At 39.6% G+C, this 25263-nt stretch overlaps 1 protein-coding gene across 1 annotated transcript in view; it reads left to right on the top strand.

Moving 5' to 3' along the window:
• Positions 1–21671, top strand: part of sptbn4b (spectrin, beta, non-erythrocytic 4b) — a 64761-nt gene extending 43090 nt beyond the window's left edge. The window contains exons 26-42 of the mRNA XM_088011623.1: positions 17–241; positions 847–936; positions 1823–2101; positions 3122–3252; positions 3879–4083; positions 5713–5958; positions 7323–7457; positions 8903–9147; positions 10067–10205; positions 11308–11392; positions 11480–11676; positions 12294–13192; positions 13524–13584; positions 14465–14721; positions 19938–20108; positions 20627–20669; positions 20746–21671. Coding sequence (XP_087867749.1) covers positions 17–241; positions 847–936; positions 1823–2101; positions 3122–3252; positions 3879–4083; positions 5713–5958; positions 7323–7457; positions 8903–9147; positions 10067–10205; positions 11308–11392; positions 11480–11676; positions 12294–13192; positions 13524–13584; positions 14465–14721; positions 19938–20108; positions 20627–20669; positions 20746–21063 — 3726 coding nt within the window. The 3' untranslated portion in view covers positions 21064–21671. The remainder of the gene's footprint in view (positions 1–16; positions 242–846; positions 937–1822; positions 2102–3121; positions 3253–3878; positions 4084–5712; positions 5959–7322; positions 7458–8902; positions 9148–10066; positions 10206–11307; positions 11393–11479; positions 11677–12293; positions 13193–13523; positions 13585–14464; positions 14722–19937; positions 20109–20626; positions 20670–20745) is intronic.
• Positions 21672–25263: the final 3592 nt, after the last annotated feature.

Below are 25263 nucleotides of genomic sequence, written 5' to 3'. Positions count from 1 at the left end.
TCCTCCTCTCTGTCAGGCCATGGAGTCCCAGATGGAGGAGTGGTATAAGGAGGCGGGGCAGCTCCAGGTCCAGACGGCCTCCATCCCGCAGCAGACGCAGATCCAGGGCACGGTGGTGGAGCGGCAGGCCGCCGTGGAGACCAGGATGGCCCGACTCATCGAGCCGTTGAAGGAGAGGCGGCGCCTCCTTCTGGCGTCTAAGGAGGTCCATCAAGTTGGGCGAGACCTGGAGGACGAGATTGTGAGTAGGAGACACAGATTTTTAAGGACATGGGAACAAAATCAGGACTGCTGCTGCTTCACTGTGTGATTATATTGAGATAATTTCACATTATTTTAAACATCAAACCTTTATCATAACCTTTTCTTTGTAGTTCGAATTTTCCCTATAATGTTCAATATTAAAGGTGACCTATTACGCTTTGTTGAACAAGTTAGGATAGGTCTATGGCCTATACAAAACATGTTGACTTGTTTGTGCAGAATCATTCTTACAATAAGATTTTATTCTGCTTAGTTCTGCCTTTTAACGGGCAGAGTTCCACTGGGGTTGCTAGGTAACGGGCAGAGTTCCACTGGGGTTGCTAGGTAACGGGCAGAGTTCCACTGGGGTTACTAGGTCATGACACAGCGCCTGCTGATTTGTGAATTTACACTCTGGAGGTTTTTTAAATGGCTCATTTTACAGACACCAAAAAAACAAATTTATTCAAAAAAAAAAAATGGCTGCATGTTTTTTTTTTAAACATTGTTTTTAGAAGCAGCTGAGACCCAAATGAAAGTATAAAAATGTGAATTTTGCATAAAAGTTTTCTTTTAACTTCTGTGTGTCCCGTGTTTGTTTAGTTGTGGGTCCAGGAGCGCCTCCCTCTGGCCATGAGCCAGGAGCATGGCTCATCGCTGCAAGCCGTCCAGCAGCTCATGAAGAAGAACCAGGTAAAATAACAGCTTGTGTTGTTATTATTTAGACTTCATAGAGCTTTTCCATCCTCATGGATGCATTACCTGCATCTGAAAATATTTTAAAATCTTACTTTTTAATTAATACATCAAATTTTTCATAACATAATTTACTATCATTGAGCTAGGCTAATCTATAGTGTAAACAATGAGCAAATACAGATGTTGATATTTACAGTTATATGTTAATTGGAAGGTCGCAATAAATAAATTGCATAATGAATTAACTCAATAATTTTTATTTCCATGACTTATCAATTTTCTCTTTCCATCCAAAAATTGGAAAACAACATTTGAAGAATAATTTAGTTTATTTATTTTGGATATTTAAAATATCTTCCTGTTCCAGTGATAAATGTTCATTTGACTTTAAAATGTATTGATCTTATTATTATTATTATTATTATTATTATTATTATTATTATTATTATTATTATTATTATTATTATTATTATTATTATCTTATTTAATTGCAAAGCATGATTTATTTGGAGAGAGGAAGTCTTTTATTTTGAAGAATGCTTAACAGGATCTGGTTTGTCTTTTGTCTCTGTCTTGGCTTCTGTTGTTTTTTGGTTGCTAGGATACGAACAGCTCTTGCTGTTATTTGTTCAATAAAAAGTGAACAGAAAATGTTCAACAAAAACATCTGAGCCTCCATTTGCCTCGTAACAGATATAGTTTGCTTAATTTCTGGCTCTAACTTTATACATTTCTTACATGTCGAATTTATGTCAATGCTTCACAAACAGCACTGGTCTTTGGAAAGGGGATTCCTTTTGCTGTAACCTTTTTATTACACAAATAAAGTTTCTGTTTTCCTGATACATTTTCAAGCGAACAGTTTTCTGTGTTGCTGCAGACGCTCCAGAGGGAGCTGGAGGGCCACCGGAGCAGGATGGAAGACGTCCTGGAGAGGGCAGGCATCATCGCCACCATCAGGAGCCCAGAGGCCGACTGCGTCAGGGTGGGCCACGACCAGCTGGCCCAGCTGTGGGCCCTGCTCTGGGCCGAGACAGAGCGCAGGCAGCTGGTTCTGGACGCCATGTACCAAGCCCAGCAGTACTACTTCGACACGGCCGAGGTCGAGGCCTGGCTGAGCGAGCAGGAGCTGCACATGATGAACGAGGAGAAGGGAAAGGTAAAAGTGTTTGAGAAGCTGCATTTCCATTGCCCATATGATTGCGTAATTTGACATTTCAAAAATAAATTCACGTAATGGAATAATGCCAATTTGGAAAAAAAACTTAGTTTTTCAATAAGTTTTGCAGTTAGGATGAAGTTTTTTGGCCGTATCAAAATTGGTTTAATTCGCAAAACTTCAATGGAAACTTTTTTTTTTGCAACACACGAGTCACGTGATCAATAACCGATGTTGCCGCTAGCTGCGTTTCCATTAAAATCGTACAATTTGGAATTTGGAAAATAAATATCCTAAATGGAAATACGTCAGTAAAACAAAAAGAAACTAAAGTTTTTAGTAAAAATAGAAAAGGAAACAAATTTAGTGTATTATAATGGAAACATTTTTTCACGTCACATGATCACCAACAGGAAGTTACTACTGGGGGAATCGACAAAGAGACAGGAAATGGTTTGAGGATGATGGCGCTACTTTTTTTAATGACTTACAGTGCAAACAAATTTTATTCACGTTTGATTTTAACTGCATTCCTTGGAAACATTAGCAACATTAGCGGAATATTAAAGCTTTGCACACATTTGTAATGATTGATCTTAAAAGTGTACAATTTGACATTTAAAAACTAAATTTGCTTAATGGAAATGCACTAATTTAGAAAGAAATTCTTGATAAAAAGTTTTGTAATTGATTTATTTCACATAAGGTCAATGGAAACAGTTTTTTCGCATCACACGAGTCACATTAGCAATAAATGGATGTTACTACTGATGAAAACAATGAAGATGATGACAGGAAGTGGTAGGAGGATGATGGCGTGGCAGATTTTTTAATGAATGTGGAAATTAAAAAATGTGGACAAACTTACTCACGTGTGATTTTTAATTGCATCTCTTGCTTAATGGAAACACTGCAGTTGCGAAATTGTGTTTTTCAAGATTAGCAGAATACAGATAAAGTTTTGCAACCATTTGTAAAGGAAACTCATCTTCTGTGAATAACTCTGTGTTTACTCTCCAGGACGAGCCGAGCACGCTGCAGCTGCTAAAGAAACATTTGCTGCTGGAGCAAACCATCGAGGATTATGCTGAGACCATCGGTCTGCTGTCGCAGCAATGTCGCCAGCTGCTGGAGATGGGGCATCCAGACAGGTGGGCTCAGAAACACATAATCTGACAGATTATCCCCCATCACAACCAGTTAGAGCAGCAACGTCCAACCGTTTCACCGCATGGGCCGAAACCGAGGACAGAAAACATTGATATTTTTGCCTTTTTAATTTAAATAATTGAATTTATTTTCCCTTTGGGATAAGTAAAGTATTTGTGAATTTAATTATTATTATTTACATTTTTTTTTGGAAAACAAAATTTTTTTACCTGGACAGCTATGAGCAAAACAATATTTGAAAATAAATATATAAAAAAATAAATGAATGTTATATATAGTATATGTAATGTATATGACATAAAAAATTATATGAGTCATAATAAGACTTTTGGAAACAACAGTTATTATTGATCCTAAATATTGACTGTTACTTTGTCTGGATTTTTTTATGTGCGTTCTCAGAACAGGATGTGAGTCGCTCGTTCTTCTTCTTTATTTATCTGAATTTATGTTTGCATTGAAATCTTCTCTTGAGTAAAATGTTTTATCGTCCCTATTTACTAAGAAACTGAATTAACGTGAAACATTGTTTGACAAAAGTTTATTCCACTGGACTTTAAGAAATTTAAAGTTAGCGTCTTTCCTGTCTGTGTGCTTTCACCCTCAGTGAACAGATCAGCAAGCGTCAGTCGCAGATCGACCGTCTGTACGTGTCTCTGAAGGACCTGGTGGAGGAGAGGAAGAGCCGCCTGGAGCAGCAGTACTGGCTGTACCAGCTCAACAGGGAGGTGGACGAGCTGGAGCAGTGGATCGCCCAGAGGGAGGTGGTGGCCAGCTCGCCTGAACTGGGCCAGGACTTTGAGCACGTCTCCGTGAGTCTGCTTTTCACAAGTCTGGGGGAGAGGCGGACATTTTGAATTATTTTTTTATTTGTATATCTTCTGGGCTTTTTCTTCTATTATCTTTGGATACCAAAAACATTTTAAAAATTAGTTTACATGCAGGACTGATTAAAGTTTGCAAAACTAAGTTAATTTAACATATTGTAACATTACTTCTTTTAAATATATTGTTTGACAAAATATAAAATCCAATTAGAAATGATAATGTTTTGACATTTTCTTGTAAAAATCATGACCTACTTAAAATATTAACAGTTTAGTTTGGAACGTTACGTTTCCATGGTTTCCGGAATTCCCTCAGAAAGGGAGGGAATTGCCATAGCAACCAGTGACTCAGCAGTTTTCTCTGTCACATTTCACCTTTACAAGCTCTTTGAAATTGAGGATTAAAAACTCGTAAAAAGATCAAATAGAATAATGTGTACTAAAATAAGCCATAGTTGGATGATTTATAAAATAAAATATGTTATGTGTTGCTGCTGTTTTTTTTAATTTTATGTGTTTAGTTCCCTGTTTGTATCAATATCAATAGCTAGTCTGTGTTTAACTGACTAACTATTTCTGTTACTGTTTCTATAAGTACTTTTGTTTGTTTTATATATTAGCTTTTAACTGTTGTGTTATATGTTTGTTTAGTTGTCAGTATTTTATTTTTGCATTTGTTAATTTATCTGGCAAATTTATGTATGATAATTTTTGTTCATGTAGTTTATTTTTATTTTTCATTTATTGTAAGTTTATTTCTTATGTTTTATTTATTTATTTAATATTTAAGGTAATGTTTATTTGTGTAAAATCTGTTTAACTATTCATGTGCCTTTTAGTTACTTTGGTCATAATTAGTGTATTTATTTAGTAATTGGCCAATTTACATTTTACTACTTTGTTTTTGTTTGAGATTTTTAGTAATCCAACAGTAGCTTATTTAGTTATTCATTATTAGTTTTTTTAATTTGTTTTATTTTCTCATGTGACTGTTTTTATATGTGTATCATCTAGATACTTATTTATCTGGCTTTTAGTTAGTTAGTTAGTTAGTAATCAATGTATTTACAATATATTTTGTTTGGCTGATTTACATATGACTGTTTGGTTTTAGGGTTAGGGTTTTAGTCATTTATTTGACTCTTACTTGTTGGAAGTATATTTAGTTATTGTTTGGCTTTTACTTATTTGTTTTGTTTATTTATTCATGTGACTGGTGTGTATAATCATTTATCTTTAAGTTAGTTAGCTAGTTATCAGTGCATTTGTTTTTGTTTGCATTAATTTAACTATTTATTTTGACAGTTTTGTGTTGTATGCTTTAGTTATTATTTTTGCTTTTATTTATTTGTTCGTTTATTATAAATGGTTATTCTAACACTTCTGACATTTGTAGGTAAACACCACTTCATCTCCCATCATGTCAATCTGTTACACTTTACGTATTTTCTCTCTTAGTCCCAACTTTATATGTGTTGTTATAAAAATAATACAGAAAAACTCCAGAAAATGTCCTAGTTATTTGCCGTAGGTGAACATTTGGTAAATAGCATCATCTCTAATATGACAGATAAAAACAGTAGTTTAAGTGTTTCATTTTTGAAATGCTTCCAGGTCCTCCAGGAAAAGTTCACAGAGTTTGCGTCGGAGACAGGAAGTGTGGGACAGGAGCGCGTGACGGCCGTCAATCAGATGGTGGACGAGCTGATCGACTACGGCCACTCTGAGGCCGCCACCATCGCCGAGTGGAAGGACGGGGTCAACGAGGCCTGGGCCGACCTGCTGGAGCTCATGGAGACCCGAGCGCAGATGCTCGCTGCTTCTCACCAGCTGCACAAGTTCTTCTCCGACTGCAAAGAGGTAAAACAAAGACAGTAGCTGAGTTTCCATTTCAAATCTGTGGAAATCTTTGTCGATATTCTGCTAATGTCAAAAAAACTCTGTTAAATAAGAAATGTAATTAACATCACTCACAGCTCATTAAAAATTATAGCAGGTACATGAGATATACTCATAATTCGGCGTTCATTGTCTATCAGTCAATCAGAGGAGACGTTTGCGTCTTATTTAGATGTTTGAGCATCAAGTCCTGCCTACTTAGGAGCGGCTGCGTTTTGGGGAAATTGTAATAGGTTATGTTATATTAGAGCTATGGATTTAACACATTGGAATGACATAAAAAAGATTTTTTTTAACTTTGTGATGCTCTGGTGGAGCCAGAAAAAAGAAAAAGAAACCATCACTCTCCTACCACTTCCTGTCTCTTATTCAGCATTTCTCCAGTAGTAACTTCCTGCTATTGATCACGTGACTCCTTTGATTCAAAAAAAGTTTCCATTGCAGTTTTGCTAAATAAATCTATTTCTATACAACCAAAAAACACCTACAGCAAAAAGTTTATCAAGAAACGTGATTGTTTTTTTTTTTGTTGTTTTTCAAAATTGTCTTGATTCCACTGAGCAAATTTCATTTTGGAATTTCAATTTGTGCAGATTTATGGTCAATGGAAACGCAGTATGTTAGTAGACGACTAAATCAAAAAGAGAACAATATAAATCAAACACCTCAACAGTTGAACATTTTACAAACAAAATCCAAACACAAATTGGTAAAAATGAACTCGGGTCCGCCTACAAACATCGGTCTCGGTTCTGATGAAGTGAATTCTGGTTCAGTTTGAAAGCATATGTGAACGGCAAGCATACTGGAGACTGCTCCAAAAGCAGGAAGTGGACTACAGCACAGGGCATTCTGGGTAAATACAGCCAAAACAAATGCCTTAGCCTAGTGCTAGAGGTAAAAATAGCTTGTGGTCTTTTACCAAAGACAAAAGAGAAATCGTACAACTGCTAAAAGTCACCACTACTCCATTTTTGTTTACATTTTGTAAAGAAGGAAGTTGCGCTCAGTTCTTCTCCAGAGGTTTTCACGTTGTTTCCTTCAGTAGTTCTGTGCACAGCGCCACCACAGGTGAGGAGGGGAACAGGTTTTCCAATTAGTTTGGATCTGTTGTCAGTTTGCATTGTGAAAGCGAACCACAGAAAACGCTGCAACTTTGGTCCCAATCAAACCGATTCTACCAGACTGGATGTGAAAATAGGCTTAATAAAGAATCCTTCTTTTTAAAATTACTGCAAATCACTCTAATTGTTTGATAAAAAAGTGTATTTGGTCTTTATTATTTTTTATTTCGGCAGATTTACATAATACTCCTTAATTTCCAGATCTTGGCCCAGATTGAGGATAAGCACCGGCGGCTCCCAGAGGTCCGGGCTCGGCAGGGCAGCACGTCCAACACCAGCACGCTGCAGAGGCTCCTGCAGAGCTTCGAACAGGACATCCAGCTGCTGGTCACTCAGGTACAGCAGACACTCGCTGCCTGCTCTGGCATCTATATGCTCTACATCTGGAAGCTGCTGGGAGGTTTTACATCGTTTCTCATTTGACTTTTTTACCTCAATTTTCAGTCACGGTTAAGAAAGTAAGCAGAAAGTCAGACTTATTAAAAATTAAGGACAAGGAGAACCTCTGCAGTACTTACACAGACAGACAAAGTTATTGGTTCCTGTTCGTTAATGATTAAGAAAGGCCACTGAAATAACTTGAAGTAATAATAGATAAAAATTTACCAAAAATTAACAAATAGAAATCAGACAATACTTTAGAATAATGAAAAAAACCTAATAAAACAAACCTGGGCAAAAATAAATGCTGCTAACGCAACTGCAAAAACACCAAATGCTACCAAGTACTTTTGGTTCAGTTTCTTTATTCACTTGAATTAAGACAAAAACAACTTACAAGTAACTTTGGAGCAAAAGGAGCTTATTTTAAATCAATATATTCCTTAAAACAGATGAAAAACTACTAGATTATTTCACTTATAACATTTTTCCTTGTTATAAGTGAAATAATCTGTCAGTGGAACTAGAACATTTTCATCGATATTAAGGAATTATTTATTGAAGAATGTTTGTAACCAAAGACTTTTTGTGTGTATATGTTGTTCCTAAAAATGGAAAAATGTTCCTATAAAGTCTTTGATTCAGATATTTTAGCTTTTGTTTAAGACTAATTTATTATTAAAATGAATACTTATTTCAAACCTCTGGTTCTTTTATGCTACAAATTACTTTGGTACCTCACCAACACAGGTATTACCAAGTATTTTTTATAATTTTTTTTTGGTGTAGTTTCTAGTAGAAATATTGTACCACACTTGAAATACGACAAAACTAACTTACAGGTAACTTTTCAACAAGAAATAGGAGCTTATTTTAAGTCAGTAATTCCTTAATACTGATGGAAAAAGTTCCAGTTTGTAAACAACTGTAACTGTGCTGTTACCTAGCAACCGTAGGCCAAGCCCAGCTCGTCTCCTAGCAACAGAGTTCTAGTTCCACTGCCAGATTTATTCACTTATAAGAAGACATTTTTCACGTTATCAGTGAAATAACGTGAAAAATGTTACTTTTTCACGTTTTTCAAAAGAAATAAATATTTCTTGCTAAAATGTTACTTTTGTCTTATTTCAAGTGTAATAAGATATTTGCACTAGAAAGTAGACCAAAAACTAAAAATACTTGGTAAGATTTTGTGTTTTTACAGTGAAGTTTGTTTTGGTAAAACTACCAATTTACTGTGTAAAAACCTGCAGTGCAGAGAAAGTGATTAATTTTCCTGAGGAACGATGCAAAAAGCACAGCTGCTCTGTGCAGAGCCCCAAAATGTCCTGAGCAGCTGCGCTTGCTGCGCTTTCTCCTCTTAAACCCGCCGTTTACTCATCGCTACGTTATGATCACAGGTGCGTCAGCTGCAGGAGAGCGCGGCCCAGCTGAGGACGGTGTACGCGGGCGAGAAGGCCGAAGCCATCGCTTGCCGTGAGCACGAAGTGATGCAGTGCTGGAAGGAGCTGCTGACGTCCTGCGAAGAGTGCCGGCTGCAGATCACCACGGAAACGGACAAGCTGAGGTTCTTCAGCATGGTCCGGGATCAGATCATGTGGATGGAGTCCATCATCTGTCAGATCGGCACCGGGGAGAAACCCAGGTGTGCAGAAAATCCAGCAGCTGGAGGTTTTTTTTCATATGTAACCTTGTGAATAAAAGCTAGCTTTAGCTTTATTGCTAATGCAATTACCAGAAAAAAACTGCCAGAGAAGAAATTTACCCCAGAAAATGATCCTGGTGAGGCGGATAGATATGGTTCGTGTCACCCTGAACCTTCAGAGTGGAGCTTCCTGGTGGGAGGAGACTAAGCACTTCTGATTGGTTTAGTTATCCAAAGCCAATCAGAGGTTAGCAAACTGAATATTTAGCTTCAAGCTCAAAATTCAGCTTCAAGCTAGCTCTGAGGTAAATATTTAGCTTGCTAACTTCTGATTGGCTAAGTTGTCCAAAGCCAATCAGAAATTAGCTCACTAAACATTTAGCTCTGAGTTAAATATTTAAATATAGTAGTTAATGTTTAGCTCATTAACTACTAACTGGCTTAGTTAAAAGCCAATCAAGAGTTAGCAAGCTAAATATTTAGGTTCAAATGAAAACTTCAGCCTGAAGCTAAATATTTGGTTTACCAGTGAATCTGCAGCAGCAGTGACTGCATCACCTCACCAGCAGGTGTTGTTTAAATACTTGCTAGACTCAGCTTTTATTTTGATAGTCCACATCCTGTACTTGGCAAGTGATTTTGTGTACTAGATAAATATTTAGATTTAAACTAAATCTTCAGTCTGCTAACTAAATATGTATTTTAAAGCTACATTTTTATCAATGTCATTCATTTGACTTGGTGAAAATGTGATTTGGAAAAATAAACCCTCATTTTTTTCTTTTGTAACTTGATAAATAACCCAAATTATGTTTAAACTGTGATGAAATGTTTAGTTCTGAAGAATATTCACTTGTTAAAAAGCAACATGGTGGCCTGTAAATGCAGAGCGGATGTGATGGTTCTGCGGTTCCTGCAGGGACGTGTCGTCGGTGGAGGTGTTGATGAACTACCACCAGAGCCTGAAGAGCGAAGTGGAGGCCCGCAGCCAGAGCACGCTGGAGTGCATCGAAATGGGAAAAATGCTGCTGGCTGCTAGAAACCCTGCAGCTGAGGAGGTGAGATTACATAACAATAACACAAGCAGACATCAGTTTTGGGCAAATGATGCAGCGATCAGACGAGATGTTCATATTCTGCCGGAGGCAGACGTGGACAATTCTCGCCAGAACTAAACGTTTCGGGCGTCCTACCACAAAATTTTTACGATAGATGTCTGAGTCTTTAGCCCATTCTTAGTTTGCCAACTAAATATATAGCTCCAAACTAAAATTTTATGTTGAAACTAAATATTTAGTTTCAATATTTGGCTAGCAAGCTAAATATTTAATTGGAAATATTTAGTTTGCAAACTAAAATTTGGTTAGTTATTTCCACAAATATGTAGTATGCAAGTTAACTATTTAGCTCCAAGCAAAATATTTAGCTCTGAGCTACCTAAATATTTAAACATTTAATTTGAAGCTAAATATTTAGCTAACAAGCTAACTATTTAGATTGAAGCTAAACAATGAGTTAGAAATCTAAATACTTAATAAGCAAGCAAAATGCTTAACTCCATGAATAATTAGTATTCACGCTAAATAGATTAGCATTAGGCAGCTAAATATTTAGCACTGAAGTAGTTAATATTTGATTAGCTCTGAGCTAGCTAAATATTGAGTTAGCTCTGAGTTAGCTTAATATTTGAATATTGAGTTTTGAGCTAAATATTTAGCTAGCAAGCTACTTAGTTTGAAGCGAAATATTTTGTAAACAAGTTAAATATTTATCATCATAAATGTTTAGTGTGCTAGCTAACCATTTAGCTCCAAGCTAAATATTTAGCTCTGAGTTAGCTGTATGTTTGGCTAACTCAGAGCTACTATAATATTTTACCAGCTCTGAAGTAGCTAAATAATTAAACATTGAGTTTGTACCTAAATATTTGGTTGGTTAATTATGTAGCTTGCTAGCTTAATTATTTTGAAATTGCGACATTTATAAATGAATGACTAACATTGTGAAAATATGACTGAAAAATGAACTCTGTGAGAAGCTAATTAATTCCAATCATTGCCATTAATTAGATTTAATCCGATGTTTTTGAAGTAAATGCTAATATTTTCCAAAAATGAGCTGTGTAGTTTTGTAATTCTGATGTTTGTTTTCAAATTTTAGATCAAGGAGAAGCTGGAAAAGGTGATTGCGAAGCAGCGTGAGCTTTCAGAGAAGTGGGACAAACACTGGGAGTTCCTCCAGCAACGTGAGCACAAACAACCATCCTAAGTGGAGACGTCATCACACTTTCTGTTCTTAAATACTCCGCCTGTTCCTTCCGTTTTGCTGCCAGTGTTGGAGGTTCACCAGTTCGCCCAGGAGGCGATGGTGGCGGAGGCCTGGCTGACGGCCCAGGAACCGCTGATCAGCAGCAAGGAGCTGGGCGGCAGCGTGGACGAGGTAGAGCAGCTCATTCGCCGACACGAAGCCTTCCGGAAAGCCGCCGCCACCTGGGAGGAGAGATTCAGCTCGCTGCGGCGTCTCACTACGGTAAAACCGCCATGGACACCGAGTCGGTCCAAAATACTGAAAGCTAGGGAATTTACATACTGACTTATGATTTAGCCCTGAGCTAGCTAAGCATTTAGTTTAAACATTTAGGTAGATCAGAGCTAAATGTATCCCTTGCTACTTAAACATTTACCTGCAAACAAAATATTCAGCTTCAAACTGAATGTTTTAGCTCTGAACTAAATATTTTTGCTTGAAGGTAAATATTTTTATCCTCTACCTATACATTTAGCTACTGTATGTATATTAAACATTAAACATGGTAACTAAATATTTAGTTTAAAACTAACATTTATAAAAGAAGTATGTTGAAAATATGACTTTGAAAAATGAATTAGTTTTTTTACGACAGACTAAATAACCTGAATTTAGTTCATTTTGACTCTAAACTACATTTATTGTTGCTTTGGTGAAATGTCATTTTTTGAACCTTATGGCGTTTCCGATTTTTCCCTCAAAAATTTTTGTTTATATTTTTATTTATTCCACAGGAACCAATTTTATAATATTTTTATTTTGCAAACAACAACCTGAAGCTTTTTAGTTTCGTTTTACTTCTAAACTTGTTTTTCTTTTTTGTTTTTTACCTTTTCCAGGTGGAAAAGCTGAGGGCGGAGCAGAGCAAGCTGCCGCCGACGCCGCTGCTGGGCCGGAAAGTCTTCCTGGACCCTCAGGACGCGGCGCCGGGCCCGGCCGCGCTGCCCCGCCTCCCCGTCTCCCCCGTCATGAGGCAGACCATCTACGAGCAGAACGAAGCCAGCACGCCGCCGTCGCCCTCGCCCGCCACGCCGTCGCCGTCGGCGGCCGCCCGCCGGCTCGCCTCCGCCGTCATCAACGGCTCCGGCTACCGGCACGGCGGCGTGGTGGCCGTCCAGCCAGCCGCCTCGTCCATCGCCTCCGTTGCCACGGCGGCCATGTTGGTGTCAGCCAATCAGATGCGGGAAAGCGCGAGCTCGGCGAGGGAGCAGGCGACGAAAGCCATGAGCTACCTGCAGCCGGAGGCGAAGACGTCGCCGTATCTACGGCAGCCGAAGATCAAACACCTGGACGACGCGGTGACGCCGCTGATCGTGGCGAGCCGCCTGGAGCGAGTGAGAGAGCGAGGGAGGGAGAGAGAGGAGCGGGCGGAGGTGGCGGTGATGGCGGAGGTGGTGCTCCAGGAGCCGGGCCGGGAGCGGCTGCACAGCGAGCCCACCAGGGGGCCCCGCGGGTCCAGAACCGACCCGCTGGACCGCGCCGAGCCGCAGGTCCAGGCGTATCAGCGGCAGCTGTCCAGCGAGCAGCTGATCCAGGCGCGGCGCGACGAGCTGCCGCAGGAAGTCTGGAGGGAGCAGGCGGGGCGGCGCGACAAGCGGACGCTGGAGCGGCAGACGTCCAGCGAACAGGAAGGACACGAAGGCCGGCGGAGAGAGAGAGAGCGCCACCGAGTGGAGAGGCAGGAGTCCAGCGACAACGACGTGGGGAGGGAGCAGTCCGACCGGCGCTCCACCGGAGGGTGAGACAAAAAACCTCAGAGAGCCGGACTCTAAAAACCACTCAGGAAAATAGGAACTTTTTTTTACTACGCTGTACTTTGAGTAATTTTACTATAAAGTATCTCTGCTGTACTTATTTATTAATCTACGCACCTCGGCTTATAAGTAACTATTCATTAAGATTTAAGAGCTTATTTTAAATGAATAATTCCTGACAAATTACTTGTTGATTGGGAGATTATTTCACTTGCGATCTGGGAAAATTTCTTGTTATAAGTTAAATAATTTGCAAGTGGAGTTAAAATAACAAAAACAAATTATTTACCATCATAACTGTGATTGTTTCCACAGAGAGAAGCGAACCACCATGGCAGAAATTGTAGAGCAGCTTCAAGAAAGAGAAGCAGCACAGGTTTGGACTCTTACTTCAAAGGTCAAAGTTCAAAGTTGTCACAGTTTTCTTCCTGTTTCTTAAAGGGGCGGTATTATGTATTTTCCAGGCCAGCTTACAGTTTATGCTGTAAACTGGCATCAGTTGTAATCAAAATGCTAAAATTTGACTTTGTAATTTAACGCCTTGAAATTGGGCCTCTGTCTCTTTAAGAAGCTTTTCCTGCTCTTTCTGAAGCTCCGCCTTCAGGAAATCATCCCAACATGGCTCCTCTATTAACCCTTTAACAGCTGTTTTACCAGCGTTGCTCTGAGCAGCAGCTCCTATTATGAGCTCAGCAGGTGTTTGCTAATTGCTGCTGGCTAGTCTGAAGGAGCTGAGATGGGGACGGCTGCTCTTATTCCTAGAAAAAACTTGGTGTTTGAAAAATGTTCTTGGAAAAAAAAATTCTGTGTTAAAAGTCAAAAATGTTCAAAATCAATCTAGTTGATTTTCTAGAATTTTTATTTTACTTTTCAAGCTCAGAAATTTCCTAATTTTTTCTCAGTTTCTGAGTTTTTTGGTGGAAATTTGTCACCTAGAATGGCTCTAGCACACCGTCGTAGTCGTGACTTAAAACACTTCCCATCGTATTTTTTCTTATTCAGCAGTCTAACAGTTTCCCTCTTTATTTTTTATAAATATATCCAATTATAAAACTGTGAGAAAACCAGTTTTATGTTTATTCAGTCAGTATAGCACAGCTGACTCAAAGTGATGTTAAAATTTGATGATATTTTTGTTTAATTCAGAATATTATGATAAATATGTTACAGAGAGACGACTGGACTCGGGTTTTTAAGAAAATGGCCGCTTATCAATTAATCGTCAGTCGATGAACCTTCTTCCTTCTCGCCCTCAGGCGCGTGGCGAGGTTCCCCGCCTGCCCAACGGTCTGCCAGAGAAGTCTTCCCGTCCGGACCGGCCCAGAGCCCGGGACCGACCCAAACCCAGACGGCGGCCGCGCCCCAAAGAGCCGGGAGAGACGACGCGGCGTTCCCGATCGGCTCCGGCCCAGAGCAGCCAGGCGGCGCCGCAGCCGCCCACCCACACGGCGCACCACGAGGGCTTCCTGTTCCGCAAGCTGGACATCGAGAGCATGAAGAAGAGCACCAACAGGTGGGTCTTCAGGGCCCGGCGGGCCGCCGGCGCGCAGGATGCTCCCTGCTGTCATGACCATCCAAATTAACGAACTCCAATTTCCAAATTCCCTAAAGTTCCCTTTGAGTTTTAACCATAAATGGGTGGAATATTTTGAATCTCTTCTGGCTTTAATAATCCCTGTTGTGTTTATTGATCAGTCGATGGCAACGGGGCGCAAATTCAGCATGCAGAGTTACGACTTTTGCATCTGATGTGTTGGGAAGATGCATGACTCGGCTGACATGTGGTCCTTACAAGCTGCAGCCGAACCAAAGTTCAGCCGTGGTTCTGCTCAGCGCTCAGGTCTTCCTTCCTCCATTACAGCCAGATTTCAAAATGGAGTTCACTGATTTAGGAGCTCAGACAGGTTTTGAGGTTTTTTATTTTGAAGCAGAAGAATCATGCAGCCACAGCGCCTCCACACTTACTTTACCCCTGGTAACAATGTGACAAAAAGATTCAAAAACATTGATCGACTGGATCGATTGGAAGGTGATTTTCATCGGGTATTCGCTTCACATGTTGGATTTTTTTTTTTTGCTGAAATAATTTTTTTTATCTGATTTTTCAGATTTTTTCCTGAAATCTGATCTTTCAAATATATTTTTAGCTAAAATCACATTTTTCTTTTTTTGATGAAATTTGATTTTTTTTTCTATTTTTGAAGAAATCAGATGTTTTTTCCTGTAATTTAAATTTCTCGTTTGCTAACTATTTATTCTCTGATAGTTTAACTCCTTTTAGCACAACTTGAACACCTCAACAGTATTTCTCTGCGTCCAATCAGATCGTTATTTGAAGCAAAAATTAACCCCAGGGGGCCGAGAGAAGCAGCTTTGTCGTCCATCGCTGCTGTTAGTCGATGTCTTTGTGCGTCAGATTTACCGGCGTACCAGAAACACACAACAAAGGTTCCGATAAGAACCTTTGTGTGTAAAAAAATATATTAATTATTTGCGATGTTTGCTGGATTTAAGTGTATTAAAATTCAACCACTGCTGTTGTTTACAGATGCTGGTGCGTTAGATTTCGGGTCGTACCAGAAACAAAATACAAAGTTCCAGCCAGAACTTCTGTGAAAATAAAAAAGTAAAAAAAATAAAAAATTATTACTTAACATGGAGTTTTATTTTCTACTGTATGAATAAAAAGCTGCATTTTACCAGGGGTGATAACATTAATGGTGCTGTGTATCTAAACATCTTAATCGTTGCATTCAGAATGTGAGGACAACAGTTTCATGAAATAAAAGTTTCCCACAGCATGATGAAACTCCACGCATGACGCTTAACCTGAACGCCACGCAGCTGAGGCGGCTGCTTCACTCGCTGACTAACTGGCTGGATGAAGAGCGCAGCGAGAGCGGACCGATCCGCTCGCAAACCCGCACACATTCCCCAGACGAGCCCCCACTCTGACCCGCTCTCCGCCGCCCTCTGGTGGCCGCTCCCATCACGCACAGCCAAAAGCTCATCCAGTTCCAGCAACGGATGACGCCTACTCACGCGCCCACTCACGGCAGTGGATGAATGCGGCCGTATGTACATGCCCTGTTATGTACATGGGAAGGTAAAGCACAACTGTGAATGGCTTGAATCCAGTGTTGAATCATTGGGATTCAACCCGTCACCGTTACGTCGCGACTCTACAAACTGTCACTCTGTGGTTCTGTGCGTATTAATATTCTGATGAAACCTGCAAAATATGTTGCTGAATATGGTGCTTTTGATTGAATTTATTGTGGTTTAGTTTACTGATGGGAAAAAGAAAGTACACCCTTCTTTATCTCTGGGGTTTTTCAAGCTTTTATTGTGCAAAACCACATAACCAGTCACACACGGTCATTATTTAATTAGCCTAGAAAGTTTGGTTCAGTCTCTGTTCGGTTGAAATGATCTCTGGTTCAGTTCAAATGCGTATGTGAACGCCAAGCGGACCAGAGGCCGCTTCAAAAGCAGGAAGTGGACTACAGCGCAGAAAATGCTACAACCACAAGAAATGGAAGCAAAAGGGAAAATCCTGCAAAAACTGCAAATAATAAAACACTCCACTAGGGGGAGTCTGGCATAGGTAATGTTACCAACATTACCTATGTTGGTAACATAGGTAATGTTACCAACATTACCTATGTTGGTAACATAGGTAATGTTTACAACCGTTCTCAGGAGTGTTGTACTGAATATTAGGTCATATAATGTTCCACCAGGTGTTTGCTGATTGCTGCTGGCTAGTCTGAAGGAGCTGAGTGGAAGAATCGCGCTCTGTGAGGCAGGATATTATGATATTGTACAAAACATATAGGTACATAATGCAGTTTTTTCTTTCTTCTGGATATTCCAGCTTTACTGAGGGTCTGGTCCCATCTTATTTGATGGGACCAAATAAGACGTTTGGCTCCCTCTAGTGGACTGGAGGGCTTTTCTGTTTCATTCTTGCTGCTGTTTTTGCTGCATTTCCACTTTTACTTCTACCTGCTATTTACTGTTTGCAGCGTATTTGTTTGTGTGCATTTGGAGTTTACCTCATTTAAGTGTTTGTGGCGCATTTGCACCTGTCGGCCACTGTAGGAAAAACATTTAAAGGGACGGTATTATATCATAATCAAAAACTATCTTACCTTCAAAGGCTTTAAAAACACTGAGTTGCTGTGAAATTGGGTCTCTGTCTCTTTAAGAAGCCCCTAATCCATCCGACAATCTGCCTTCAGCACATTATCGAAACAATGCTCCTCATTATGCTGTTTACAACTGTTCTCAGGAGTGTTGTACTGAATATTAGGTCATATAATGTTCCACCAGGTGTTTGCTGATTGCTGCTGGCTAGTCTGAAGGAGCTGAGTGGAAGAATCGCGCTCTGTGAGGCAGAAGCTCGGCTCACAGAATCAACATTTTTTTCTGTTTTCCCTTTTTAAATGCTATAAAAACTGCAAGGGTGTGCTTTATTTTTCCACAGTGTTTCCATCTGGCGTAATCTTATTGCTCACCAAATCTTTCATTAATTACAAACCGTTTCTTATGTGCACCTTAGCTTTTTGCTTGTTTGCAGATGTTTTTATCAGAATATAAAGCTGCATTTTATTTCCTCCAAGGACTGTGCACACGTTTAAGGCCTTAAAACTTGCTTAATATTTTAATGCAGCACTAATTTCCTAAATTTAAAGCAATCGTCTAAGAAATGTTTTCCTTTATTTGAGTTAAAGGTTAAATTGGTTTGTTTTCACATGAAATAGCATCAAACTTATAAGATTTTATGAAGTAGCTTCCATTTTTTGAGAGTGAGGATTCTCTCTTTATTTTCTCCCAACTGACGGAAACTGAGATCACTTCTGTAAATTATTTATGGAACATCAGGCTTCTCGTTGGTGGATCAATCACATATCTAATAGGTCTAAGACTTTTGCACAGTGTCTATGCCTCCTCTCAGTTGATTTGCTTCATGCATGTGGTCGCTTTAACACAGGGGTGTCCAAACGTTTTGTCACGTTGGCCAAAATCGTTGAGCCAAAAGATCGGACAGGCCAAAGAAATAAAAATAAAATCAAACAAATCATTTTCATCATTTAAAATCATATGAATTAAAAATAAATAAATTTAATGTATATACTTTTTATAATCATTTTATAATCATTGTGTTGTAAGTTGTTTGGTATTTATAGTTCTTAAAAATAGCCTTTTGGCTAATTCTGGCACATTTACAAAAATGTTAATAAATTAAATGAAATTAGTTTCCAAATTCCTTTGAGTGGAATTAAACAGAAACTACAAAGAAGAACACAACAGGAAGTAGTTTTGGGATTATGTTTTTTAATAACTTATCGCATAAAGTTTCAGGTGTGTTTATAATTTAGTTTCTTATTTAATGGAAACACGACAATTATGACATTGTGGGTTTTTTTCTACATTATTTAAAGTTTTGTGAATATTTGCAATGGAAACGGAGCCAGTTATAAGAATGGGACTCGGGGACTTTCTTTCAAAACGTTTAATAAATTAAATAAAAGCCGTCGGCTTTTCTGTAAAAGTTCTGCATGTTATAAAACCTTGATTGTTAAAAAGATGAATACTTTTTGTTAGGGTTGGATGATGTGGCTGAAAAACGTATCACAATATAAACGTTTTATATCAGTCTATCAGTTATTGATTAGTTTTTTATTGTAAATATCTGAAATATTGCCAGACTGGCGGTTTTATCCATTTTTTTTTAAAAAACTGTTTTAAGGCGAAACTGCAAACTGCTGCTGCACAAGTTAGCAGGTTGTTGCTAGGCAACCAAAGTTGGGTGGAACTTTAAACTGCTACTTACCCAGCAGGTTGTTGCTAGGCAACCATATAGTGAATGAGTGAGTTAGCTGACCACCAACCTAGTTAGCTGGCTTAGGTTTAGCAGCTAATGTCTTTATTATGCCTACATCTCCCAGAATGCCGTCTGGTTCTGGATCAAAGTTCAGTGAAATTATTGAATATCTGTTGATATTGATCATGTGCCTATTGTGATACATATTGTTATTGATTTATCATCCAGCCACACCTTTTGTTGAACTGTAAAAAAATTATGTTGATAATAATTTTACCCTAATTAAAAATGTAAAGTTTCCATTTTTATCAATCATTTGTGATTGGCAGGTCAAATCTGTTTTATTCTTAAACGGCTGCAAAAATGTCAGTCCAAGAGCCAGGAATGGCCCCCGGGCCTCACTTTGGACACCCCTTGGCTCATCAGATGTAACCTAGTTGGAAAAATTGCATTTAACCAAACTCTTCTTCTGTTTCTGTGTTTTTCCCCGCTGTGCTTCCGGCTCTCCCTCCGTTCTCCTCCAAGGTAAGTCATAGTCGGGCGCCGCACACTGGATCACCGAGCCGTACGTAGCTCCGCCCCCTCCGCCCCTCCCCTCCCACTCCACCGCTCCACCCCCCCCTCCCAGGTCATCCGTGTGTGCGTCCGTTCATTTGTGTTTGTTCAGCAGTGTAAATCCTCCTCCCTTCTTGGGGCTGGTCCATCCCGCCTACCTACCTGTCTGCTCTGGTCAGGTGAGTCAGGTGTTAGCCTAGCAACAGAGACTCTGCAGCTCTTCCTGACTCCTTCCAATCTCCCCTTCCTACCTGCCCCAACCCCCCCCCTTCCCTTATGCCATCACTTCTCCCCCCTCCTTCTCTTCCTCCCGCCACCCCCTCCCCCTCCTCCACCCACCACAGCAGGTCATGGGTCAACCTGTACTGCGTGCTGAACAAAGGGGAGCTGGGCTTCTACAAGGACGCCAAGAACACGGCGACGCCCTACAACAACGAGCCGCTGCTCAGCCTGTCCCACTGCCACTGCGACGTCACCAATGGATACAAGAAGAAGAAGAACGTCTTCACGCTCAAGTGAGGGCCGGCCGCCATGTTTGGTTTCAGCTAGCATGATAGCATGTTAGCATCGAGAGCTGCTGAGTGACATCATCCATTGGTCCTCATGTCTTTCCATCCATCATTCATCCAACCAAGCAACAAACCAATTGACCATCCATCCATCCATCCATCCATCCATCCATCCATCCATCCATCCATCCATCCATCCATCCATCCATCCATCCATCCATCCATCCATCCATCCATCCATCCATCCATCCATCCATCCATCCATCCAATACTTTCAAGGATTTTGTATTCGTAATTTAAAACGGCTGAAGAACTGGGAACTCTGTAGATTTAGAAGGATGAAACTGTAACACCAAACAACGTGTCAAATCGCTGCTGGAATCCTGAAAATATTCAAATTAAACTTTGTTTTGTATTTTTTTTATTGTGTCTTAAATAATAAACTCTTGTAAACTTACCAACTGTCAGTCTGTAGATTTGATCTTCATCATTGGAACATTGAATCTTCCTTTCTCCCGTTGCAGAACGAAGGATGGCAGTGAATTTCTGTTTCATGCAAAAGACGAGGTGAGACTTTCTTGGCGTTGGTTTATTGTTCTGTCTCGATCCAAACGGCTGACTTTGTTCGTCCGTGTCCTCGCAGGAGGACCTCAAGGCGTGGGTGAACAACATCACCGCCAGCATTTCAGAGCACGAGGAGATCGCCAAATGGGGCCAGCCCCAACCAACTACCTCATCCACCGACGAAGGGACGCGGCGAGACGGCAGCAAGGTGGACAACCGGTCCGACCGCGGAGGCGAGCGCTCCGACCGTGGAGACCGGATAGAGCGCGCGGACAAAGAGAAGGAACGGGAGAAGGAGAAAGAGAAGGAAAAGGAGAGGGAGAGAGGGGAACGCTCAGAGAAGTCGGATCGGGCAGGAAAGTTGGACGGAAAACGCTCAGAGAAGAAGAAGAAATGAGCGTGGCGACAGACGTTTTGGGATTGAAACCTACGAACACTGGATGGACAGGAGGCGGGGCCACAGTCCGAAGGTGGAGGCCCCTCTTCTTCGCTCCAGCAGCTGGGCTTGGATGGAGAGCAACAGACTGACCTGGCTCACCCACAGGACGGATTTGATCTTTCTCTGTCGCCTCCTGGTGGCCGTTTCAGAGAACTGCAAATGGATGAGGTTTTTTTAAACAAAAAAAAAGTAGGAGAAACACGAGCATCACTTTAATTCAAAGGCTGTTACTGATTGCTGGTAGCGCGGTAAAACGTAGCTCATACTGTTCCATGTCGGTTTGTTTTCTGAGATGAGCTTTACACTGCAAAACACAAAACCCTACCAAGTTCTTTGGTCTAGTTTCTAATGCAAATATCTCAGTGGACTTGAAATAGAGACAAAACTAATTTAACTTTTCATCAAGACGCAGCAGCTTGTTTAAAAGTCAATAATTCTTGTTAAACTAGTAGATTATTTCACTTATAACAGACATTTCTCCATGTTATAGGTGAAATAATCTACAGGTGGAACTAGAACATTTTCATCATTACCCACTTAAAACAAGCTGCTACATCTTGATGAAAAGTTACCTGTCAGTTAGTTTTGACTCTATTTCAGGTGTACTAAAATATCCGTATTAGAAACTAGACCAAAAATACTTGGTAACATTTAGTTATTTTGCAGTGTAGCTGTATGTAACTCTTCTGTCTGTCCTATCTACTGTAATTATCTGTCTGTCTGTAAGTGGAGACACGGCCCACTGTCTCTTATCAATCCTCAGAAATCAAGAGAGAAGGAAATGGTCCCAGAAGGTGGAATCGTTTCGTTTTGTTTCTTTACACCTGGTTAGTGAAAAATCCACCTGGTTTTGTTGTGACGCCTTCAAAACGTTTCTTTTAACGGCTCCACGGATGAAGCAGCACCAGATGCTCTCAGTTTCTAATGTTTCATGATTCAAGAAAAGAGCAGAAGAGGAAGATAAATATATAAGACCCAATAATTCCTTATTATCGTTTAAAAAATAAAGTTTTAGTTCTGCTGACAGATCATTTCACTTATAAGATGGGAAAATGTTTTCAGTGAAGACAGTCTGCCAGTGTTACTAATACTTTGTTTTAATCAATATTAAGTAGTTATTTATATAATACGTGGTTTTAAAGCTTGTAAAGTTTTGCTCCAGTCTGACAGCTCTCATGGATCATAATGTCTAATAAACTGCCCAGCCTGTGGGCAGCATGTTAACAAATGGACTCAACTGAAAGGCTAAAAATCAGATGCAAGCTAAAAATACGACTGACTTCTGTTTCTTGCGGAAACTTGCGTCGCTGCAGTCGGGATTTCTGATCCTTCAGCGTTAGCTAATCTAATTGTGAAATAGCCTTAATGTTTGATTCCCAGGAGCCTCGTTCATTAAAACATAATTTACCTACTCATAACATAAAGATTACAGATTTTGAGGAACTGTACAGGCTACATCTTCTATTTTTATATCCAAAAACTCTACTTGAATGTCATTTTGATCAACTTGTTTTCAAGGTTTTCATAAATCTCAAGTTTCTTTATAAGCGCAGAATCTGTTATTTTAATGAACGAGGTCTCCTGGGCAGAAACCGGTTCTCTTCTGCTCTTTTATTCTCTTCCATCAAACCTTGTTGGGTTCGATCTTTGATTCATTTCCCACCTGTCTGTCGTTCATACTGAACAGTCTTGCTGAAGTCTGAATGTGTGCGCCGCTGCTCTTTCCCAGGGTCTCCACAGCTCTCAGGTTTTGTTGGTGTGAGGATGTTTGTCCCCTCAGTCTTCCAGGAATGTTCCATAACACAAATTGCTCGTATAACGTTTCTTTTGTTTTTTTACTTAAGTCTTTGTGAAGACCCTCATGGTAACATCATAACTCCTCTGAGTCCCAAACTTCTCCCCGATCACAACCTGAATCTAAATGATGTCAAGTCGCGATAAAACCAATTGCATGGTTTCTTTATAGGACTCACTCGTCTTTGCAGTCCATCCGTATTCTGGTTTATTCCATGGAAACTCGTAAAAAAAGCCATAAAAAGTTGGTGGAATTGTAAAAGTCTACTGTCATTGCACCACAGAAAACATTTATTTATTATTTTAGTTTCTTTTTATTTTGTATTTGGCATCCGTTCTGCTCCAGGTAATGAAGTTCCTGCAGAGAAAGTGACCTGAATGTTTAGTAATGCCCCTTCACACCACATCAAAACAGACCTGATGTTTCCTGGAACTCCAAGAAAGTTTAAAATGACCTGCAGCCGTTTATTTTAAAACTTAAGAGCATTGATTTGAAATCTAACATTAGGATTTCTTAATTAAAACCTTCCTGTTACACCTGATAATCTGGTAGATTCGGTTCAATTTTGCACCAACTTTCCTAAACAAATCCCAACATTTGTTACATTTTCAGCTGCTGCAGTTTTTTCACATTGCACTGTCCAACTAAGCTAAACTAATGGAAAAACCTGTTCTCCTCCTCGCCTGTGGGGGCGCTGCACCAAGAACCACTAAAGGAAACATCATGAACACTTCTGAAGAAGACACTGAGCGCAGCTTCCTTCTTCATGAAATGTAAACAAAAATGGTGCAGTGTCAGATTTTTGCGGTTGTAGGATTTCTCTTCGAGGTTAATAAAGTATTTTTGAATTTGAATTTGACATTAAAACGACTAGTCATTTTTCCCGTAAGTGCGTTTGTTTTATTTGTATTTACCCAGAATGCACTGAGCTTTAGTCAACTTCCTGTTTTTGGAGCATTCTCTGGTTCGCTTCACATATCCATTTGAACCACACTGAGTACAGAAACTACATTTTGAGAGAAGAAGAGTATGTATTGTGTGAGAGAACACAATTTTGAGAAAAGCCTCTTTAGCTTGATAAAATTTTGAATAATCTTGTTCGAAGTTTCAAATGCAGAGCAAAATCTGAGCGATTTTTGCAACAAAAACCAATCAGTGAAGAGGATGATGTGAATTTTTAGTCTGATACAGAATTTATTCGCCACAAAATATTTACCCTGTAGTTTGGTAAGCAAATTCTTTCTCCTATTTCAAATGTTTCTTGGATTAATCAACCAATAATGTTGCATTTTGGGTTTTGGAAAACTGGTGGTGCATGTAAAATGTGCCAAATGTTCACTTTCTAGTGTCTTATTCTACTTTCTGTAAATTTTCAAAGTGTAACATCAACATCTGACAAAATATCACTTTGCGTATCCTGATTGACTCGTTCCAAACAAGTAGATAATAATAATTCGCATTTTTTGCGACATTTTGAAGGTTTGCTCAAAATTCACACAATTATTACTTCAAATTTCGCTTAGCGACATTATTTAGTACTTTTGCAATTAATTCGAACCTTTATGCAAAAGTGTTGCAATAAGTTCTGCATGTTGTACCGACTCCAGCCAGGCGGGGGCGATATCTCTTAAAATGCTTTTTAGAGTATTTGTGGTTTTCAAGTAGTTTGGTTTGGTTCTGGTGTGAGCGGGGCCTAAAGAAGTGGGTCAGTCCTGCAGGTTCAGACTTTCATCATGTGGTTTTGCTTTAGTTTATCAACATAAGGAACAGATTTTTATTTTCTCAAGGTCTCAAATATTCAAATTATTTTTAAATACAAAACAGAAAGTTCCTTGCAGTTTTAACAAATTGCTTTACTTTTTTTCCCCAAATCCTGCAAAGCCCAGTTATAAAAATGACTTTAAAACCTTCTTCTTTATTTCTATTTATCCCAGATTGTCTTGAGAAGAATTTTGTCATTTTTGTTTCCATGCATCTGCATCAAGTGTGAATATCAGATCAATGCGAACATTTTCATGCATGCCAAACACGACGGCCACAAGTCGGAGGCAAAGGAAGCAAAATTTGGAGAAACTTTGCAGAAGAAAACTGACTGACACCGCAGGTCAAAGTTCACCGATGCCACCATGATCTCACGTGAAACAATCATATTATTTGTAGATCTACTTTTAAACATCACGGCACAGATGTTAGGAATGGGTCTGAAAATGGAACATGGTTTGGATGAGCTCTGCCTGTCTGTGTGTCTTTACCGTCCTGTTCACATCGGCCTGTCAGCCCCAGATATAATCACCAATAAAATACCTTTTGGTTACTCATGCACTGCAGTGGAGCTGGTGTTTTCTTCCTTTCACCTGGAATCT

The sequence above is a fragment of the Poecilia mexicana genome, unplaced genomic scaffold, assembly GCF_051168715.1.
Source record: "Poecilia mexicana isolate PSO_F unplaced genomic scaffold, ASM5116871v1 scaffold_13, whole genome shotgun sequence".
NCBI classification, from domain to species: domain Eukaryota; kingdom Metazoa; phylum Chordata; class Actinopteri; order Cyprinodontiformes; family Poeciliidae; genus Poecilia; species Poecilia mexicana.
The sequence above is the reverse complement of the archived record's forward strand: the minus strand, read 5'-3'. Positions and strand labels throughout refer to the sequence as shown.